Genomic DNA, 22,336 nt, shown 5'->3' with positions numbered 1-22,336 from the left:
ATAAGTGAAAAAAAACCATCCTATCTAATAAAGAGGGAATATGCTAATTGACCCTCATATCATCACAAAGATGGCGGCACCCATAGCCAATAATGAGGGAATATGTTAATTGACTGCCCACCCTCAAAGATGGCGGTGCCCACAGCCACAAGATGGCAGCACCCAGTCCCCTCAGCTCTGCTGGGGTGGTAGGCACATGCTGCAATGCCAGGCCTGCCCTCAGGTGGGCCCGGCCTTGCTGCATGCCTGCCTCTGAAGTCCCCAGTCCCCTCAGTACCCTAGCCACCCAGGGCTGGCCTGAGGCCAGGCAAGCCTCGGATGGTGGCTGCCCAGCCTCCCAGGGCTGCCTGAGGCTCAGGTAACCAGGTCCAGCTGAGGCTTGCACTGCCAGAAGTGGCAGCAGCAGAGGTGTGATGGGGTGTCACCTTCCCCTGATCACCAGGCCGCCTCCAGCCCCTGAGGGCTCCCGGACTGTGAGAGGGGTCAGGCCGGGCTGAGGAACACCCTCTCTAGTGCATGAATTTTCATGTACCAGGCCTCTAGTAATATAATAAGTAAATCTATTTTTGCAGTCTTATTTCAAATAACTTTTCTTTAGAAGGAGAGAGGCCATCAACTCCTGGGACATTAAGATACAAGTTGTGTTTTTGTGTTAGAAGAGAACTTTATTTCTCTCTCTCTCTCTCTTTCTTTTCCTTCTTCCTTCCTCCCTCCCTCCCTCCCTCCCTCCCTCCCTCCCTCCCTCCCTCCCTCCCTCCTTCCTTCCTTCCTTCCCTCCTTCCTTCCTTCCTTCCTTCCTTCCTTCCTTCCTTCCTTCCTTCCTTCCTTCCTTCCTTCCTTCCTTCCTTCCTTCCTTCCTTCCTTCCTTCCTTGCTCTTTCTCTTTTCTATAAGGCAAGGTGCAGGGGCTGAGTGGGCTGTGCCCTGGAGGTGAACTGAGGACTCTGATTAAAGATGGTTTTGGAGGAAACTCATCAGCTGACTTCAACAGGAACATCTGTGAGTTCATATTGGCCAAGTCCCTCGAGAGCTTTTCACTGCTGAACACGCTACTTCCCAACTGTTCAAGATAGTGGCTCAGAGCTGTGTACATATTTTGAGATACATTCTGCTGATTGGATTATTTTTAAAGCCCATTTCTTATCTAAAGTATTTTCTTTAATTGCTTCTTTTTGGCCTGATGCTAGGTCTCAGTTAGATTATTCAAAGTCTACAAATCACAGAATAATACTCTCAGAAATTGGGAATAGCCACCTTATCACTTTCCAGATGTGGAAACTAATGTCCTTTTGGGTGAAGAATTGCTCAATTCATACAGATATCTCATACTTTCTTCCTTCCCTTCTTCTTCCCTCTCTCATCCCTTTTCTTCCTTCCTTATTTACTGAATAACTCCCAGATGCCATGCACTTTTTTTCAGTGTTAGCTGTTAGCGATACAAAGAGACAGCACATGATACAGCCTGCTGAACTCTTAGTCTAGTGCAACAGTAGTGATGTAAGATGATTATTACTCTAGGCATGATAAGTAATTGGGTTGAGGGGCACACAGGATTCTAAGAGAACCCAGAACAAGCCAACTAAATTAGACTTGGAGAGTCAGAGAAATTGACTTGAGTGGAGTCTCAAAGGATGTGTTGGATATGAGTAGGCTGTGAAGGGAGTGAAGTGTGAGATCAGAGATGAGGGAAATGATCTTCCAGACAGAAGGAAGAGTACAGTGTAATAGCATCATTTTCCCGAATTCATTTATGGAGAGAAATAAAGAGGAAGGAAGGGAAGAAGGGAGGGAAAGAGAGAATTAGGGGAAAATAAAATAAAATTTAACATGAAGGGTGACTTCTCTTACTATCCCAGTCCATGCTTCTGTGCTGTGGTTCTCTCCCAGCCCAAGGGAATCATTAGTGAGTCTTATACTCATGAAGAAAGAGGGACAACCTCACAGCCATGAACACCTCTCACAGGCCTGTGTTTTCATTTTACAAATCCAGAACTGGTTTGATTATAGGTGATTTTATATGCTTAGTGTAGAACTGAAACCCCTATAAGATACTCTTCCATCTATAAAGCCATTCTTTCCTTGTACTTATCCATAAGTGTTTTTTGTTAAGGAGCACTGGTTGCCTGGGTTGGTTTTAAGAAATGTAATCTTTTCTGTTGATTCAAAGAAGATAAATTTTATGGCTTCCATGCACCATCTTCTCTGATCTCTTTTATTGGTAGTGTTGTTGAAAGAACTGTGAAGTCAATAAACAAAGTTAACTAAGTGCACGACTTTTACTTTCCTAGTGCCCGTGGGAGCCCAGAGCTGGTGTAATCCTGAGATACAATCTCCCCATAGGTCATGCCTAGGGGCTGCCATTATCTCTAAGCAGCACACACTCCAGAGCATCTTATTAATGATATTTAATTACATTCAAATTAATGATGTTTTTCATCTAATCCTGGACTGATTTTACAGCTGGCAGATAAGCTGGGGTGACTTTGGCTGTTTTGTCTCTCCATCTCAGCAGCAAGTTCCCCCTGTATCTCTGTTGACTCTGCTTTTTGCAGGTGCCCATTTTCTCCACCTGCACTTCCTTCTCTGACTACCACCCCCACCCATTTTCAGTATTTATCAGCTATCCCAAGCCACAGAAATATTCCATTTCTTTTAAAAAATATATTATTATTGATTTTAGAGAGGAAGGGACAAGGAGCAAGAGATAGAAACATTAATGATGAGAGAGAATCATTGATCGGCTGCCTCCTGCACATTCCCTACTGGGGATCTAGCTGCAACCCTGGCATGTGCCCTGCCCGGGAATGGAACCATGACTTTGTGGTTCACAGGTCGATGCTCACCCACTGAGCCATGCCGGCTGGGCAAAAATTAGGGTTTCTGATTATATAAACAATGCAGTTTTTTTCCCCCCTATGACAAATCTTCATTTGCATATATCCTGGTCATAACTTCATTAGGTCTTAAAACACAGAGATTGTCAAATGAGTGCTATTTGGTTACTCAAACAATACAATAGTTTTGCAGACTCTAATCACATCATTGTATACTTGAATGCACTGGGTTTTACTGATTAAAATCTTTACAGAAGTGGAATGGAGTATTCAATTCTCAGGTTCAGGAATTGTTATTATTTGTCAATGAAAACAATGGGGATTGTAGATAGAATGTACCAAACTTGAACTATATTATTAATGGTTTCTGTTTTGTTTGAGCAAAAACAGAATTTTTAAAAAGTAGGGGTGGGAATTAGGCATTTCTGTTGTGAACTATAATACAATAGTATCGAGGATGAAATATGTTTAAAAACTGAATATATGGCATGCTAATGAAAGTGAATTAAATTTTGAAAATTCTGACATTGTTTTAAGAATTAAAGAAAAAATTGGAAACATACTCTGTTTGGATTTTTTGTTCTTGGGAAATGGTAAAAATTACAGTCTTGAAGAATGCTTCATTGTATTGATAACTCAAGTTATTATGGCAGAAAGCAAGAAGTATTACATCAAATAATTTCTCTATTTATTTTTCTACTTGTCTCAAACTCTTCCTTACATCTCTTCTCTCCCCCTCAAAAAACACAAAATATAATATCAAAATCTACACTAATAAAAGAGAACCAGGCAAATTGGTGTCACTCCGCTACCCTTCCCATTGGCTAATCAGGGCGATATGCAAATTAACTGCCAGCCAAGATGGCAGCCGGCAGCAAGGCATCATGAAGCTAACATGAGGCTTGCTTGCTTCAGTGACGAAGGACTCCAACGTTCCCCGCCTGCCACTGCGGGCTTCTGAGCTTGCAGTTTGAAACATTGTTACAAATATAGAAGCTAAACAAAATCCCAGAAACCTGCTTTCAGCCAGCCAGGATCTCAGAGCTGGAGTTGAAACAGTGTTTCGATTATAGAACCCAAACAAACCAGATACCTGCTTTCAGCAGCAGAGGCCTAAGAGCTAGAGCCAAGCCTCAGAGCTAAAGCTGGGCCAGAATTAAAAAAAAAGGAAAAAAAGGAGCAGTTGGGAGCTTCAGTCACCCGCCAGCCTGAAAACAGCCCTCAGCCCCTCACCCAGACTGTCCAGGCACCCCAGTGGGGACCCCTACCCTGAAGGGTGTGTAACCAGCTGCAAACAGCAATCATCCCCTCATCCAGGCTGGCCAGGCATCCCAGTGGGGACCCCCACTCTGATCCAGGACACCCTTCAGGGCAAACCAGCCGGTCCCCACCCGTGCACCAGGCCTCTATCCTATATAGTAAAAGGGTAATATGCCTCCCAGCACCGGGATCAGTGGAGCTGCGAGGCCTTCTGGCCTCGGGATCAGCGTGACAGGGGGCAGCGTCCAAACCCCCTGATCGGCCCTGCTCTGTGGGTGATAGAGGGCGGTGCCCCAACCGCCCCCCACGGGCCCGCTCTGTGTGTGACAAGGTAGAGCCATAACCTCCCCATCGGCCCTGCCCTGAGTGTGACAGGGTGTGGCGCCCCAACCCCCTGATCTGCCCTGCTCTGTGTGTGACAGGGGGCGGTGCCCCAACTCCCCTGTCGGCCCTACTCTGTGAGTGACAGGGGGGAGCTCCCCAACCCCCTGATGGGCCCTGCTCTGTGCGTGACAGGGGGGAGCTCCCCAACCCCCTGATGGGCCCTGCTCTGTGTGTGACAGAGTACAGAGCCCCAACACCCTGATTGGCCCTGCTCTGTGCGTGACGGGGGTGGCGCCGCAACCTCCCCATCGACCCTGCCTTGAGTGTGATGGGGGTGGTGCCCACCCCCCCAATCAGCCCTACCCTGAGCATGACTGAGGGTGGCATCGCAACCTCCCAATCCGCCCTGCTCTGTGCATGAGATGGGTGGCGCCCCAACTCCCCAATCAGCCCTGCTCTGAGCCCGACCAGGGGCTGTACCTAGGGATTGGGCCTGCCCTCTGCCACCCAGGAGCAGGCCTAAGCCAGCAGGTCCTTATCTCCTGAAGGGTTCCAGACTGCCAGAGGGCACAGGCCAGGCTGAGGGATCCCCCCAAGTGCACAAATTTTTGTGCACTGGGCCTCTAGTAATAATAATAACTAAAATAAAATAGCTCATTGCATCCATTCAAGTAAGTTTCAGCATATTAGAGAATTGAAAATTCTCCTATTATCTCTGCATCTGATCTTAGGATACATATCCTTTTCTTCTTCTATACTTTCTTGGCTTGTTTATTCATTTATTCATCCATTCACTTAACACATATTTTTAGATACCTCCCAGAAACCAGACATTATGATGGCACTGGGAAAACGATGATTGACTAAACCTAGTCTCTATTCATACAGGTACTACAACCCAGTAGAGGAGGCTGACATTAACCAATACATCATACCAATAGAAATATAAAATTAATATCATGGCAAACATTAAGAGGGGCAGGTGAATGTTGCCAGGAGAGCCTATAGAAGTGAGGTTTGATTTAACCTGAAGGGCCAGGTAAAGCTTTTTTGTAGAAGCTGTTATGGAGCTGTAATATGAAGGAACAATAGTTATTTTGGGGCCAAGAGAAGATGTTGAAGGTGAGTGTTTTCCAAATGGAAAATGCTACATGAGCATTGACTCAGGTGAGAGGGGAAATAGTGAGATAACATATCTCAGCCTCACTCTTTCAGATAAGAGTCTGGGAGTCTTTGACTATTTCTCCTTTCCTTTGTGGGTGATGATGCCATTTATAGTTCTGATTCCTGAAGGTGAAATTTCTCTCCCTGAGTTCCTGGTCCTCAAAGGAGAAGAACAGGATTTTCCTGCTGCCAACCCTCTTGTTCTCCTTGTCAGCACTAATGAAGGAGTGGCATGATAACATGGTCCTACCTGGACCTGACCTATCAGAAGGTGTGTGAGGGGCCTAGGTGCCCATTTGTAATTTTTCTGTTTGATAGGAAGATGAGTCGGCAGAGTCCTAGGATTAGACTCAAAAGATTGGGCTTTGCAGGGAGAGTCATGTAACTTCTCGGGGTCCCAGTTTTCCTCATCTACTGGGTAGTTATGAGGATTAAATGAGACAGCAGTGCCAGAGAACATAGTACATTATTTAAATATGTAAGGAACCATTTTATTGCTATTACTCATTCAGAAGTTCTCAGCAAGTTTAGCACACTCTTCAAATAGAATCTCAGAAAGACTATTTTAATCATATTTTCAAAGTATTTTTTAAAACAGTATAATGATATACTATCTCCTCAAAATGACAGTAGTACTAGGGTTGGCTGGGGTGCATCACACTGCTGTTTCCTAGTGAAAAGGGTCACCTGAGCAGTTCTGCTTGATTCTATTTCAAGTCTTACTTCAACTCACTCTCCACATGTGGACCCAGCTGGTGTTTGCCAACACAGCATCGGATCACTTTCTGAGATGACTCAGATCTTCAAAGAACTTCAATTGAAATACCAGATAAGTGAAGCAAAGGGTCAACTATGCTTTAAAACAGACTTTATCAGAATGTGTCTCCTCTGCATCTGACACAAACTAACATGTTTGAAGGCCTTCTGGGCCTCACTGTTTCTATTACTGAGGGGTTAAAAAAAAAAAGAATGTATAAAATTTATTGTAGCCCAGCCAGTGTTGCTCAGTGGTAGAGCATCAGCCCAGGAACCAAGATTTGACCAGTTCAATTTCAGGTCAGGGCACATACCCGGGTTGTATGACCCATACACAATAGGGGTGCATGCTGATCAATGATGTTCCTCTCATGGATGTTTATATCTCTCTATCCTTCTTTCTAAAAATCAATAAAAATATAAAAAAATAAAATTCATTCTAGCTCTAATACTCCATGCAAAATACCTATAATCACCATCAAGAAGCATTAGAATCCAACAAACCTGGATTCTTTTTTATTTTTTTAAATTCTGTTGTATTGCTTAAAATATTACAAAGAGTAGTACACATGTCTCCTTTTTTCCCCCAAAATTAGAAAGCCACTATAAAATACTATAAAACACAGTGAAGTCTTCAGCTGATGCTCTGAACAGGGAAAGTTCAGAGTGAGGGTTGATATTTCACATTAAGCATGTTGTTTAACAACTTTTCACAAACCGAGCCTGACTTTCAAGAAATGAAATGAAAATGGCAGAGAATATCAATCTGTAGATCCACAATCTATTAAGGAACTGCAGCTCTTTTGAGGGATGCCATCTCAATGGTGACACTGGTAAGTCCAGATTGTCCAGCACACTGTAAATCAATTTTTTGGGGGGAGTCAGGTCCCCATACATCTCTGGGCTTAAGAGAGCCAAAGTCTATGCTTAAAGTGGAGAGGGAGAAAAGGACATAAAAATGAATTTTAGTTCTCCCACACGACAAGGTGTTTGTGCCAAGATGGCTAATGTGTGTCAACATCAAGAGATCCCTCCTTCCAGAATCCAAGAGGAAGTTTCTCAAAACTGGAAAGGAAAAGTGTTTTTCCCCCAATGTCAGTCCAGCTTTGGAGACATTCTATTAGTACAATATGTCCGCTCCCCAAAAAATTACAATGACGTGTTCTGTGTGCTAACAACATAGCTTAAAAAAAAAGTGAAACAAAATTCTACATTCTTATAAAACTTGATAAAAATAGTATTTCAAACTGTACAGTCACCAGATATAGACAGCTATAAAAAATGCACACACTTCACTTGGCATCTCCAGCACATTCAGCTTTCTGTGCCTGGTCTGTTTTGGCATCTCCATTTTCTGCAGGGTTATTCTCATCCTTGCCAGCATCAACTTTCCCCTTTTTCCCTTTCGGTACTTTCTCTCCCTTCTTCCCAGAATCCTTTTTAGTCTTGGGCTCTGGCTTTGGAGGAGCAGGTTTAGCTGATAACCTGGTGGATATTCTCTGTGGTTCGTCCTTTACCTTGGCCTTATCTCCTTTAGCATCCCCTTTAGCCTTTCTCTTAGGCCTGATGGCGATGGTGGCAGGGCTTCTGGGTGGGATGCTGGAATGCAGCAGCATGGGCTTTGCTTGGTCCTCAGTCTGGGGGTTGTTCTCGCCTCCTCACACTCCATAGAATTTTCCATCAAGCAAGGAAGGGTGAGTAGGAATTACTTCTACTGACTCATTAGTACTATTTTAACATTTATGGGAGGTCATTGATAGCAAATTTATTTGATAAGTCTTGCTTATTATCCAGTGTTAATCAACTTAAACATTATGGGCTTTTAAAATTCATGTAAACAACCTTTTCAAATAAAAAGTACTTTCCTAAAACAAACAAAAAATATTTAGTAAGAGAGCAGCATTGTTTTATATTTTTTAAAAAATGCTTTGTTGAGGCATGATTAATGTACAAAAAAGTGTATATATGTAATGTATGTACCTTGAGTTTGGAGATAACTATATAATCATAAAATCATCATCATGATCTAGGTCATAGATCTGTTTATCACCTACAAATGTTTATTCCACCCTCTTATTTATTATTGTTACTAGTATTTTGTGATAAGAACACAATGTAAGATTTCTATTTTTTGTAATACAATACAGCATATAATACAGTATTGTTAACTGCTGTATTATAGGCCATAGAGTAGATCTCGGGGACTTATTTGCACAATGGAAACTTTGTACCCTTCAATTAATACCTTCCCATTATCTCTAACCCCAGCCTCTGCCAGTCACAATTTCACTCTGATTTTCTGCAATCACCAGACCTGAAATTTTATCCTGGTTCTGTTACTCATTGTCTGTGTGGCTTTAAGGAAGTAACCTAGACTCTCTAGTTCTAGACCCTCTTTTGTAAACAAAGGTATTTCCACGAAGATAAATTGGCATAAATATGAGATAGATTTACAAAAATATCTTGTGCATATCTTTGTGTACTAAATAAATGTTCGTGTCCTTCCTTTTTGATTTCTTTAGTACTTAAGTCTGTATAAGTCTGTTTGGTCTCATGAGCTTTTGTGCTTTAAATAGGCCTCCTCTACCTGAGCCCTTCCCGAGCAGAATGAAGAATCTCCATATTCTGCACTGTTGAAAGCCACAGCCCTTCATAGCATAGGGAACACTTGAATGTCCTCAACACTAGGAAAGTGAAAGAAATTTCCATTACTTGCAATTATTTCACTCGTAACAATTAGGTATTAATCTTACGACTCATGATATTGAAATATAAGGAAGAAAAATCATAAGAAGGTGAAGGGAAAATCAGTGTGAGCTATTAAAAAGTTCCCTATTCATTTCTGAAATAAATTTAGTGTGCTTGTTTTCAAAAGAATTGCCACTTCGGGGGAGAGAGGAGACAATCTATTAAAGGGGAAAAAAGTTTCTAAAGAAGTAGAGAGGTTCTTTTTATTTTCTTAAACTAATTTTCACTGCCAAGTATTGGCTCTTGGAAAATACGGTTAGCCAGCTATAAAGTCGTAACAGCAAATAATAAAAGCAATGAAATGTACAATTAAGGATCACACACCCCAGACAGCTTCTAGTTCATTAGTCATCCTCTTATCTCACCCCAGAAGGTTTCTCAATCTGTTTTTTACTCCAAGACTCAACTCCAGTGAAAGCGACGATAAGGTTCACTCTTTTTTATAGTGCTTCCTTGCACAAAGCGATGCTCTCTTAAAGATGAAGTTTAATGCTCCCTCAGGAATTGCTGTTCTTTTTAGACTTCTTTTCTGCTTGGTCAAGTTCTCTTTTTCTCAGTTGATGTTGTAAACTAGATCGGAAGTCATAGGGATTTTTATGGGATTCATGAGTAGAGGGAGTTCAAACCAAATTGTGTGAAATTTGGGGGAAGGGATTATTCTAGAATTTGTAAGGGTTCTATATGTCCAGAGCTGAATGCAGAGAGCTAGGGAAGCAGGAACCACATGTAGATGTACACATTCAAATTAAGAGGAAATGTGTGCTCCTCTCAAAGTGGTGGTGGGCGATATAAACAAGTCCACTATAATTCCCTGGTCTTGGAATAATTACAGGATGTGAACAAATGTGGGAATTACTCATCTGTTCAGATTGGTGATGCAGGGGATGTGGGGCAATGGGAGGAAGGTCATGTTTATTGTGAATCCTAGAGCGATGAGAAGTCACCCTTCTCTTCAAAGCATTCATTGTGAGCCAGAATGGTGGGGCCATGGATTCCATATGCCCAGGAGTAAGATACTTAGCAAAAATCCCAGAGACCTTCAGGACTTCTAACCTTCTTTTTATGATATAGGATGACCATGTGGCCTTAACCAGTCACTTAGTTTATCCAGCTATAAATTAAGTGGGATTAGTGGTTAAATACTTTAAATTTCCTTCCGTAAGGGATCCATAAAAGCTTGGTGACAAGAGATGGGAATAGAAGACAATGGACTCTGGCCTATTGAACTTCACTGGTGGTGCCCCCTTCTTCTTGCCCTTTGGTCACCTTCCCAAGCCACTGTCCAGCATTGTGATGTTCTCTAACAAGCCTCCTCAAGTCATTCTTCCTTGTTACTGATTTGAGTTGGTAAGATTGTTCTCCTTAAATGTAAGTTAGGAATGGCCTACTCAAAACCAATATTCCCATTTGATTCATTCTGTTTAGGGGACTTCCCTTTGTGTTTTCAAAGACACCTGAGCTCACCTTAGTATTAAAAGAAATGTAACTGTGTATTATAATGGGTTAGTTGTCTAGCCAGCTTTTAAAAGAGAGAAGGAAGTCTTGATAATCCCTTCAGCCTGACATTCAGCCAGACATAAGAACATAGTAAATGTTTAATAAATGAATGAATAAAGGAATCAATGAGTGAATGAGCTCACATTTTGCTAACAGTCTGATTGTTATAAGTCTTCAGTTGCACCCAGATTATGATATTATTGAGTGCACCAGAAAGGTTAAGCCGCAGTTGTAACTATGATCTCTATTTCAACTGCAAATAGCACTGATTTTGTAGAAAAGTTTAGTATCATAAAAATCTTCTCCTGAGATTGATTTGTTCCCCAAATATGCATCTGTGTCAAAATGCTGCAAAGTTCAGCAGAAAAGGAAGCAGAAGTGATTCAAGGTGGGCTCAGAGAAGGTACCAAAGCAATGTCTTTCAGGATGATGAGGATTTTTGAGATCCAATGACCTTTTCAGTTTCTGGTAAAGTTGGATGAATTGATGCTTAAATGGAAGGGTAAATTTTACTGCTTTCAGTAAGATCCTTTCTCCTTGGTAATTTTCACTGTCTTTTCTCCACTGCAAACCCTTTTTAATTTGTACTATATTTTAATACTATGGTCATATGTTCATTGACCTACAGAAAAATTCATTCTGGTTAAAACAAATAGTGTTAACATTAGGGAAAACAGTAATGGGTATATGTGAGAACCAGGCTAAGTGCTTTCAGTTTTGGTATCCCATTTAAGTTCTATTTTCTCATAAAGAAGACACTATTATCATTTTTTAAAGATTAGAAAGTTAGAGGGTAAATAACTTGCCCAAGGTTTTGTAGTTAATGTCAGAGTTAGCACTCTTATCAAGGTCCCACTAACTTCAAACTCCATTCTTTCAATTATTTCATGTTGTTTCCCATGATAATAAACTCATGACAGTTGGAATTGATTTAGTCTAATAATCAGGAAATCCATGAAATAAAAAGTTTACAATGGTGAACACATCAAAAAAATCAATTACTTGTCCGGATTTTTGGCTTATGACAATCTTGTGGGGCACTATAATATGTCTTCAGATATTAGGTTTTTCCATAAAAATTAGGGATTTTAGAAATTTTGGGATTCATTTTTTCAGATAATATTTTTGAGCATCTACCATGTGCTTGCTTTTGGGAGTTTGAAGAATAGCAGGAAAAAATAAAATATTTGCTTTCAGGAAACTGAGAACATAATAGTAGATAACACAGACAAAATCTATGTCCTCATGAAACCATCTTTGCCCATATTGTCTCAATTACAATTCAGGTGGAAGCAAATTATCCCATATTATCTGAATAGTTGCTTCTCTCCTCCATTTCACTGCTTCTGTGGACTTCACAAGCTTTCAACACCCATTGGGACCCCATGTAAACATTCCTTTGAAAAAGAATGAAATTTTCAGAATGGAAGATAAAGCGCAATGGTTTAAAATACATTTTGGTCCCCACACTTTTTCTGAGTGGACAATGTTGAAGTAATACAATTTCTGCTTTAGTAAAATGGTAATGAAACTTTATGTTCAATTATTATATGAGAATTAGAGAATTGTTAATGATAATTGTGTCTCAAAAGTTTGTGAATTATTTAGTGAACTCAATATATGTTTCATTAACTCACTCAAATTACATAGTATGAACAATGCCTCCTGGAAGTCAAGTCATCATGTGCACAGCCTAAGCCCTTGTGGACATGGTAGATCAGTAACCAACCATGACATGTCATGACCTGCTTCATTTGGAAAACATATTTTTATTTTTTGTTTGTTTGTTGTTGTTTTTTTCAAAGAGAATATTAGCCACTGACACATCATGCATTTATGAGCTAAAAGCTTCTCCTCCTTCATATGCTTCTAGGTGTTGGTAGGTGAGTTATTCCCAGAATAGTGAATTTTTAAATCTTTGAATCTAAGAATGACCCCCATTATCAAGCAGTCCCACGTGGTTTATAGGATACTTGAACAACTTTGAATAGTTATTGGCGATGAAGGCATATTTTAAGTATATAGCCCATTACCTGCAACCTTTGGGATTCATAGGGTATAAGATTTGTGGCTTGGTGTGTGGTGTGTGGTGCGTGATGTTGAATTTGCCTGAAATGTAGAAATAGCTCATTTTTTTTTCAGGTGTGAATTCAAGTCAGCTGTCATGGAAGGTAAATATGCAGGAAGATTGAGGTACTTATGACAGTGATTTACTTTAACTGTGCCCATAACAACAAAGGATCTTACACAAATTCAGATATTGACTCTGTAGGTCTGAAGAGAGGCCCAAGATTTGATTTTTTTTCAGGTTGCTGATATGATGCTGATCCTTAGAACTCATGTTCAGTGGTAAGGAATAGCTAATAAATGAACCTGCTGGACTACCCATGAATCACAGCTTTTGTTTTTTTCTTTTTTGTTGCACACACAGTAATTTTAATTAAGGTTTTAAAGAAACAACTTAAAATGTATAGTTATAATTGAATGTGTTTTGTGAAGAAAATGTATGCAATAGTGAGGTTCACAGTTTGAGATTAAGAAACTCTCACTTGATATATAACCCTCATCAATATCAGGGGTTTATTGTATACATTTGGGGAACTTCTTTATGAACATCATCTTATTTGGACCTTGCCACCAATGTGGGTCAGACCAGCCCAATATTTTTCTAGCACATTTTTTTGCAGATAATTCAAGTAAGAAACAGCAGTAAGCAACACCTATAGGATCACACAAAGCACTGTGATAAAGCAGGAGCTGAACCTATGGGTCTCTGTTCTTATTCTGGTAGCAGATCCACTTAACAAAATGGTTTTCATTTTATTCTTCTAAAATCCTGGAGATTTGTCTCTTTGCTTTACATAGCATATGTTTAAACTAAAATTATTATAGATGCTCATAATGTACTTACCTATTATTAATGTCATTATCACCAAAAACAAGCAATGCCAATACTTCTGACAAGCACTTATGTTTAAGGAATATTTTTGTGTATGTGTGTCTGCACTAGATATGCAAAGGAACATAGGAGTCAAGTTCTGCCACTCCATTACCATGCAAATGATTTTAATAACTACAGAAGAGATTGGAAATATCAAATTATAAATATAAAATTAAATGAGTTAAGGTTGTTTTGTTAGTGCTAAGTACCTAATAAATACTCAAATAATGTTACTATCATACAAGTGTCTTAACACATGTTATAGAATATTGAAGCATCTAGTAGTCAAGGAAAGTGTGAAAGAAGAAGCAAGATTTTTAATGGCTCTTGGGAAGGAATGAATTCACAGTGGTTAAGAGCCAAGATCTGGAGTCCGGCTGCCTGGATTTGAATTACAACCCAACCACTCATACTGTATAAATTTGGGTTAAATAACTTGATTCAGTTACTCTGAGAATTAACTCTTAGTTTCCTCGCCAGTAAATTGGTGAGAAAATAATAACCTCTACATTGGAGGGTGTTGAGAAAATTAAATAAGATACTCAAAATACTTAGATATTGCCTGTGCATGGTAAATACTCTGTAGTCAGAGCTAACTTTATTGAGAATTTACTTCATTCTAAACACTACTTACATGTATCAACTCATTTCATTTTCACAGCAACCCTATGTATGAAGTGGTGCATTATTACTCACATTTTAAAGCTACGGTGGATACTGCAGTTCAGTGAGATTAAATGTCTCATTTTTGGAATTGTGAGAGCTATGATTGAAACCCAGGTATCTGGCCCCAAACATGGGTTCATTACTAAACTATATTGACTGTATAGTATGTTTGCGTAAGTTCTACTACTGTTGTTCTTACTATTTTTGGTTGATATTTTTTGTTATTTTTATTATATGCCAGTAAAATTTTATCAAGGTCGACAAAAGTGAGATGAAGAGAGGTGAGTACTATGTGAGTAAAGAGAGAATGGCCTGATAGGAGCCTCTGGGCCAGTTTGACGGAGGTGAAGGGCTTGTGGAACCTAGGTTGGAGAGGGAGGTTGCCACCAGACCAAAGAAGATCTTTAATATTATACTCATATGATAGGGCTTTGTTGTGAGGAAATTGGGTTATTTTGAACGTTTCTTGGTAAGGGAATGATTAAATTGCATTACTGTTTACAATAAATTAAAGTGGGGGAGACGGAAGAAGCAAGGAGACCAGTTGGACATATACGTGGATTTTAGTGAATTCACTCATTTATTCATTCACTGATCACCACTTATGTGCCCCACCTACTTTAAGGCACATGAGTAGTTCAGTCAAGAAGGTGTGAACTATGCCCAGGACAACAGATACAATCACAGACCCACAAACACACACTTGGTACACTGAAAAACACACACATAAAATGTCGCTATAAAGTAATGAGGCTAATTGCACAAGGTTATTGTGGAATCTATCTTATTGTTTTATAGCCTTGGCTCATGTATAAGAAATATATCAGAAAATAAAAGCCAGGAAATTATTCACACTCTTTAGAAGTTCTTCTATGTGACTCACTTAGTGAATATGTGATGGAAGGAAGTTTTATAGTGAGGAAATTTCTATCAGTCACAGCTTTTATAACTGCCTATTGATGATATACACAGCTCCATAATGGCAGTGCTAAAATTGGCTTTTACTTCTCTAAACCATCATTGTATTGAGCCATGTAACCAGAAAATCACAATGTGGTGATCTTTCTCTACACTAATCCTTCCATGAGCGCTTAATGACTTGTCTGTTCATCTCAGAGATAATAAACCTTGCATTGAAGCAATAGCTGTATGGTGACTTTGCATAAATCATTATTTGTAAAAGTGAAAGAAAACCTATAGAGAGGAGCCCAGGACTGGGATTGCTCAACTTTCAAGAATTAGCTCTGATAATTGCTGTGAGTGCATTAAGAATGCACTGAACAAGTAGATGCAGGCCAAAAAGTAAATATTATCTCAAACTGATCAATATAACAACTTCCACCAGAGGAAAGGTGATTATTAAATATCCTAGCAAGGTTTGAGAAAAACAACATTGTCATGAAATGCCTGCTAGGAAGGCAAAGGGGATACAAGTGAAGCATTGAGAGTGACTGTTCCATAGCTAAAAATCAAGGTGACGTGTTGTAAGAAAGTGCATGTGCAAAAGAGTTATGTTATTCATGTAGTACAACTTACAATTTTCAAGCTAGTTATTTCCAATTATTTAAAAATATGATTTTAATTCATATAGAGTCTCAAGGCAGGAAGTCTAATGGTTTCCCAAGCAAGATTTTCACTGTCCTGTTTTCTAACCCTTCTCCCTCTACACCCTAGTCACTGCTGAATCACTCCATTTCTTAGCATCCTACCAACTAAGCTAAGAGAACACAAATATTTTCTTGAAGCATATATAGATAGACTTTCCCCCAAACACAGATTTACAAGAAAACAAGACAGAAAATTGAAGAGTGATAGGATGTAGTACTATATTTAGGCCAGTTGCCTTATTTCCATTAGACTTATTCTAATTTATCTTAGGCTCTTGTCCCAGGGGCTGATTTTGTTTTTCAAATAGCAGACAGTCTTACAGGCAGGTAGCTCAGCCAGCAGAAAATACCCTCAGATGAATCAATACAAAGCCAGGACAGAAACTGCTAACCCCGGAAACAGAAGAGTAAGCACCACACTGCAGAGCTAGAAGCTGATAGAGTATCATGCTGATGGACTAGCAAATGGTTCAGAGCCTGCACAGGAGGATTTTTTTACACCCCACTCAATTTATTATTTCTACTCTTTACACCCTTTTCTGCTTCCTCCTTTATGCCTCCTCCCCCCAATTTCTCTTCCTCTCTCCCTTCCTTTTTTCTCTCTTTATCTTTCCTTTTAATCCTCCTACCTGGATTGTTGCAATTGTCTTCTAACTGGGGTCCCTGATTCTTTTTTTTTTGTTTGGCCCTTTGGTCTGTGCTCAGCACTGCAGCCATTTTAGGACACAGGCCAGTTCATGCCATTCCTCCATAGAACACCCTGCCTCGCTCACCATTTCATCCACGTCTGCGCTAAAGCCTGCACTGAAGTTGTAAGGTCCTACAGGATCAAACCATTTGTTCAGTTGCCAAGCTCGTCTCTTCCACACATGGCAGCCCACTCCCACTTGGAGATTTTTAAAAAGTATATTTTTATTGATTACTGAGAGGAAGGAAGAGGGATAGAGAGATAGAGACATCAATGATGAGAGAGAATCATTGATCGGCTGCCTCCTGCACGCCCCCTACTGTGGGAGATCGAACCTGCAACCCAGCCATGTGCCCTTGACTGGATTCAAACCAGGGACCTTTCAGTCCACAGGCCAAGGCTCTATCCACTGAGCCAAACCAGCTAGAGCCCCACTTAGAGATTTTTAAAAAATACATTATTGGTTCTTCCCTTAATATCAGAATGACTGACTCGCTCACCTTCAAATCTTTGCTTAAGTCTCACCTTATCAATAACTACTGACCACCCTGTTTAAAATAAAAATCAACTCTCCTGCCCCTCCCTCAACCCTGGCATTCTTGACTTTCTTTACCCTATTCTTTTTAGCATAGTACCTAATTTACTTATTTATTATGATTGCTTATTGTCATTCTTCTCCCACTAGAATATAAGCTCAATTAAAATGGGATCTATGTTTCTGCAAATATTTATTCCCTGAGCCTAGACTAGTGCCTGAGAAAAGCATAAGTATTTGCTGAATAAGTGAAGGTAGCCTATTTTCAAGGAGAGAGACAAGGTGATAAAATGCAGTGCACTTGATAAATGTGATGATAGAGGTCTGTAGTTATTTTAAAAACAAAAATCAAAAATGTCCTTTTTTGTTAGCATGCACATGGAGACAAACCTGAAGAGATGTTCAGTAAATGGTAACACTAATGCAGGAGTTGGTAATTGTTTGTAAATTCAACAAGCAGATTAGATTATCAAGAAAATGGAGACCATTCACAATAGAAAGGATAGCATATGATGTGTGAGAAAACAAGCCATATATTGTCTATATATTACAAAGGAGACTGCAAATAATTTGCACGGGTATATTACAGGAAACCTACAGGGTACAGTCAGCATTGAGGTTGTATGGGTGGAAAGAGGTCAGATTCATCTCAAAGACAATAGGAAATCATTGAAGAGCTTTAAGTAGAGGAAGAATGATCATATTTGAATTTTTAAATATAGTGATAATATTATAGCATTCAGTAGATAGGAGAAAGGTACTGAGGCTAAGAAGCTATCTATAGGCAATGAAATCAGAGAGCTGAAGGGTGACATCTGAGAAACATTTGAAAGGAGACCCTAGCATAGTTGAGTGACTGATGGCATATGATATGACATGAACAAGGATCAGTCTAAGATAATTCTGAAATTTTTAGTCTGAGTGACCTGTTGGATTGTGATGCTATTAGCTATAAATAGAAAAGGAAGATATGAGCAGGTTTGAGGAAATGTTTTTTAAAGAAATCTTGAGTTTGTGGTGCTAAAGAACTTCCAAGAGGAGTTATGAGGTAATAAAAATAAATGAATTAACTGGTGGAACTTAAGATAGAAGTCTGGGAGGATAACAATGGAGATTTGAACAGGGTTTGTTAATGACAGTTAAATCACTATGATTAGTGTCCTGGTCCCCTCAGAATCTGCAAAGTGATAAGAGAGGTTGGTGCTCTGGGGACAGTTACTGTTTAATATTCCCTATAAATGGGATATTGAATGAATAATCAATGATTTAGGAAGATAAGATGAAAGCCAGGAAAGGAGGGAATGGCTACATGATTAGACACATGGAGAGGCCATGGGCGACAAGGAATGTCGAGCCCAAGTGTTTGCCCAACTTACTAAAAAAATTCAGGGGAGCTATGGGGGTGGAAGCCAAACTATAGTGTATTGAGAAGCCTAAGGGATATTAAGAGATGATAATTATAGATGGTCTTCAAGAAACAATCTGTGAAAGGAAGCATAGGAATAAAGCAGTGATTTAATTTGGACATAGGTTAGAGGATAGCTGTTCCTGACCTTGCACAAAGGGGCCCATTCTGTGGGGGGAATAGTAGGAGCTAGGATACAGATAATAGGTAGAGGAATAAGCCTTTACCCACAAAAAAGAAGGCATGTTCTCTGAAGTTTAGAGGAAAGGTTGGTGGTGTTTACAATTAAGTACATAGGAAAATTAGAGTTTTACGGAATCGATACGTAACTTTCTCCTGCCTTGTTCCATGAGTTCAGAACCAAATGAAGAATAACACTGAGGCAGAGAGGTGAAACTCAACATGAAAGCTTTATAAATGATGTACGGATTGGAGAATGAGGTATGAGGTAGGGGCACAAGGATTTAGTAATACTCTATCTCTGAATTAGACAGCCATGTAGGGACTGGGCATCTGGATGCCTCCAAAACTCCCCACACAAAATGTGAACCTTTCTGCAGACAGATGGATCTTGAAGAGAGAAAGGGTTTGAGATGGGCATGCCCAGTCCTTCCTGCCATATTAGCTCAATCAGTTAATTCAGAAAACATGAGGCCAGTGATCTAGGGAGTCTCCTTTCCACAGGCAATTTTGTGAGGTTGAGGGAATTCCCATTTCTATTTATGATTTGAAGTGGAAAGTGAAGTCCTTCTATGTTTGAGGAAGGTGAGAAAATGGCGAGGAGGGCTGGGGAAGCATAGTGATGCCTGAGAAATATAAGGATCTGTTGAGGGAACCTGAAGTCCAGCTGAGGACAGGGAGTATATACTTGCAATGGCCCTTTTCCAGAAAGCCTGGCAGATATTGTGTAGGAGATAAATGTTTTAATTGATACTGAACTGAGTTCTTTCATGGGAGTTGAAGTGGTAGCGAAAGAATGCTATATAATAAAAGGATAATATGCAAATAGACCGAACGGCAGAACAACCAAACAACCAATCAAAGCGTAATATGCTAATGATATGCTAAATTTGCTCAACTGCTCGCTATGACGTGCACTAACCACTAGGGGGCAGGTGCTCCAACCAGTAGGTTAGCTTGCTGCTGGGGTCTGGCCTGATCAAGACTGACAGAGATGAGCTGGATATGCCCTGGAGCCCTCCTGCAGTTCTTCCCTGGCCCCATCATGCACTGGTGGGGTCCCTCAGCCTGGCCTGTGCCCTCTCGCAATCCGGGACCTCTCAGGGGATGTCAGAGAGCTGGTTTCAGCCCTATACCACAGGCCACTCCCCTTGGGAGGGCACCGGATGCAGGGCTAATGGCTGGGGAGCACTGCTGCGGCAGCATAAGCCTTTCCTGATCTGGACTGATGGGGCGCAAGCCCGCGACAGGCACAATGGGGCCAGGATTAGCAGAAGCAGCAGGTAGGAGCTGCAGGCAGTGTTGGACTGTTGGTTTCGGTCAGATCCCTGCAGGCCCCCCAGAGGGACCCCAACCATGCATGAATTTGTGCACCAGGCCTCTAGTGGTTGAAATAGTACATTATGATGTCTAGACTTGTCTTTCAGTTCTCAATTGCTACAAAACAAATAACCACTAAACTTAATGGCTTAAAATAATTATAATTTGCCCAGCCATCATGGCTCAGTGGTTGAGCATCAACCTATGAACCAGGAGGTCATGGTTTTATTCCCAGTCAGGGCACATGCCTAGGTTGCAGGCTTGATCTCCAGTGTGGGGCATGCAGAATGATGATTCTCTCTCATGATTGATGTTTTTTATCTCTCTCTCCTTCTCCCTTCTTCTCTGAAACCAATACAAATATATATATAAATTTATTGTTTTTCTGCCAAGAATTCAGGAAGGCCCACCTGAAAAGTTCTTCCACTCAAATGGCATCACATAGGTCACTCATTTGGCTGCATTCAGCTGGACCTAGGCAGGGCTGGAAGATCCAAGATTAATCCATGCACATGTCTACCACCCCAAGTAATCTCTCTTTCTCTCACTGCCTCTTCTATTTCCTCCCTCTAGCTCTTTCTCCCTCTCTACTTTGTGCCTCATTATTTAATAGTCTAGCTAGCTCCTCAGTAGCATGGAGGTTGGCTTCCCTGGAGAGCACTGAGGCGGGAGCTGCCAGGGCTCTTCAAAGTAAGGTCTGAAATGAGCACATCACATCTGCACATTCCATTAATTACAAGGCCAGCCCAGATTCAAAGAGAATGATTGAAATGTATCCCCACCCCTTTCTTAGAAGATCAGCTGCATATGTAGAGAGGAGGGCAATTGATCACAGCCTCCTTAGAAGACTGTCTACCAAAATGGGAGTAGGGGAAGAAAACAAATGCAGCCAGGTTCCACAAGTACAAAGAAAATACCTGGGATGTCACTTGTTCATAGAGGAGGTTAATTATCAGAGTTTACCTTGGCGGTGAAGTTCTTCTTCCCACAGCAGAAACTGGAGTATTTCTTCTATAAGGCAGAATATCTTTTACAGTGTCATGGATTTTCTAGCAAAAATTTGAGGGCTTAGGGAAAAAAGTAATGTGTTTGAAATTTCATTTTGATGTTCAGACTCAGCTCACTCTGAGCAGTAAAAGTAGTTTGGACATGGAAGTGTCACACTAGATTAGGCTCTACTTGGTCTTTTGGGAGATGGTGAAAGTAAGGTTTGCCATGAAAACATGTAAGAATTAGAATCTCACAGGTAAGATTGCTCTCCCAGAAATACGTGAAGTTGGTGTAGTAGATGCAGAATATCCTCTTCTTTCGGGGGCTTGCAACCTTTATGGCTGCACTCAACTTCCTTTTGAACCCAGGAGTATTTATTATGGAGGGCTTGTCATGCATGCCATGCTATTGTTCTAGGAACTTTTGGCTCTCCTTGGATTTTCTGACCAGAGTGTATTATTCCACTTTGACCCTCCATGCAATTCCTCTGTCTGTCTCTTAAGGCTTTAGCTTCTGCACTGGATATGAGTCTTCATCTCCACCTCCATTCTAGTTCAGAGGAACATGTTTTTTTCCTATCTTTTTATTTTAAACCAATTAAATTTTCATCGTTGAGCCTATGGAATATTGAACTACACATTCGTGGGACTTCCCTTCACTGCTTACCTGAGATTGTGCCAAGGTCTGGGAGTCATTACAAAGTACCAATGCACTGGTTCTGCTGAAAAGTACATGGTCCCAGCCTCCATGGTCCACTGTGCATTTAAGGAATTTTTAGTAAGATTGTGAGCCCTGGTCCTTAGCATCTAGCTTCCCTGGGACACTATGTGGTCATTCACCAAATTTTCGTCCCATCATCTGGTATTATAAGTAAGCAGCAGACAGGTATCCTCAGCATGCAACTGTGTTTCCTACCAACTCTCTCCCAGCTCTTTTCTAAGAAAATCTCTTCTAGTTGTTGGGTATCCCTTCTTATCCTACTATTGTTGTTTTTTAAATATTTTTATTAATTTTTAGAAAGAGAGGAAAGGGGAAGAGAGAGAGAGAGAGAGAGAGAGAGAGAGAGAGAGAGAGAGAGAGAGAGAGAGAGAAACATCAATGTGAGAGTGGAACATTGATTGGCTGCCTCCTGCATGGCCCCTACTAGGGATCGAGTCCTCAGCCTGGGTATGTGTTCTGGGAACTGAACTGGCAACCTTTTGTTGCATGGGACAACACCCAACCAACTGAGTCACACTAGCCAGGGTAAAGCTCTACTATTCTTAATGAGCTTAACTTTTTGACTATAAAAGCCAGGTGTCTTGTCACAAATCTTTCTTGGTTTGAGACTGTTGCCTGCTTCAATAAGGGCAAAGGGTATGGAAGAGATGGAGAGAGAAATTTTAATTAATAAAACAATAGTCTTCCTGCCACATTTCCCCA

At 40.5% G+C, this 22,336-nt stretch overlaps 1 protein-coding gene across 1 annotated transcript; it reads right to left on the bottom strand.

The window, feature by feature from the left end:
• Window positions 1–6,955: 6,955 nt before the first annotated feature.
• Window positions 6,956–7,953, bottom strand: LOC132214454 (non-histone chromosomal protein HMG-17-like). The gene has a single exon (XM_059661754.1). It carries the CDS (start codon window positions 7,951–7,953, stop codon window positions 7,630–7,632), a length of 324 nt encoding a protein of 107 aa, XP_059517737.1. The 3' UTR covers window positions 6,956–7,629.
• Window positions 7,954–22,336: the final 14,383 nt, after the last annotated feature.

Source organism: Myotis daubentonii, chromosome 1 (assembly GCF_963259705.1).
Source record: "Myotis daubentonii chromosome 1, mMyoDau2.1, whole genome shotgun sequence".
Classification (NCBI taxonomy): domain Eukaryota; kingdom Metazoa; phylum Chordata; class Mammalia; order Chiroptera; family Vespertilionidae; genus Myotis; species Myotis daubentonii.
Note: the sequence above shows the minus strand (reverse complement) of the source record. Positions and strands in the feature narration are given on the sequence as shown.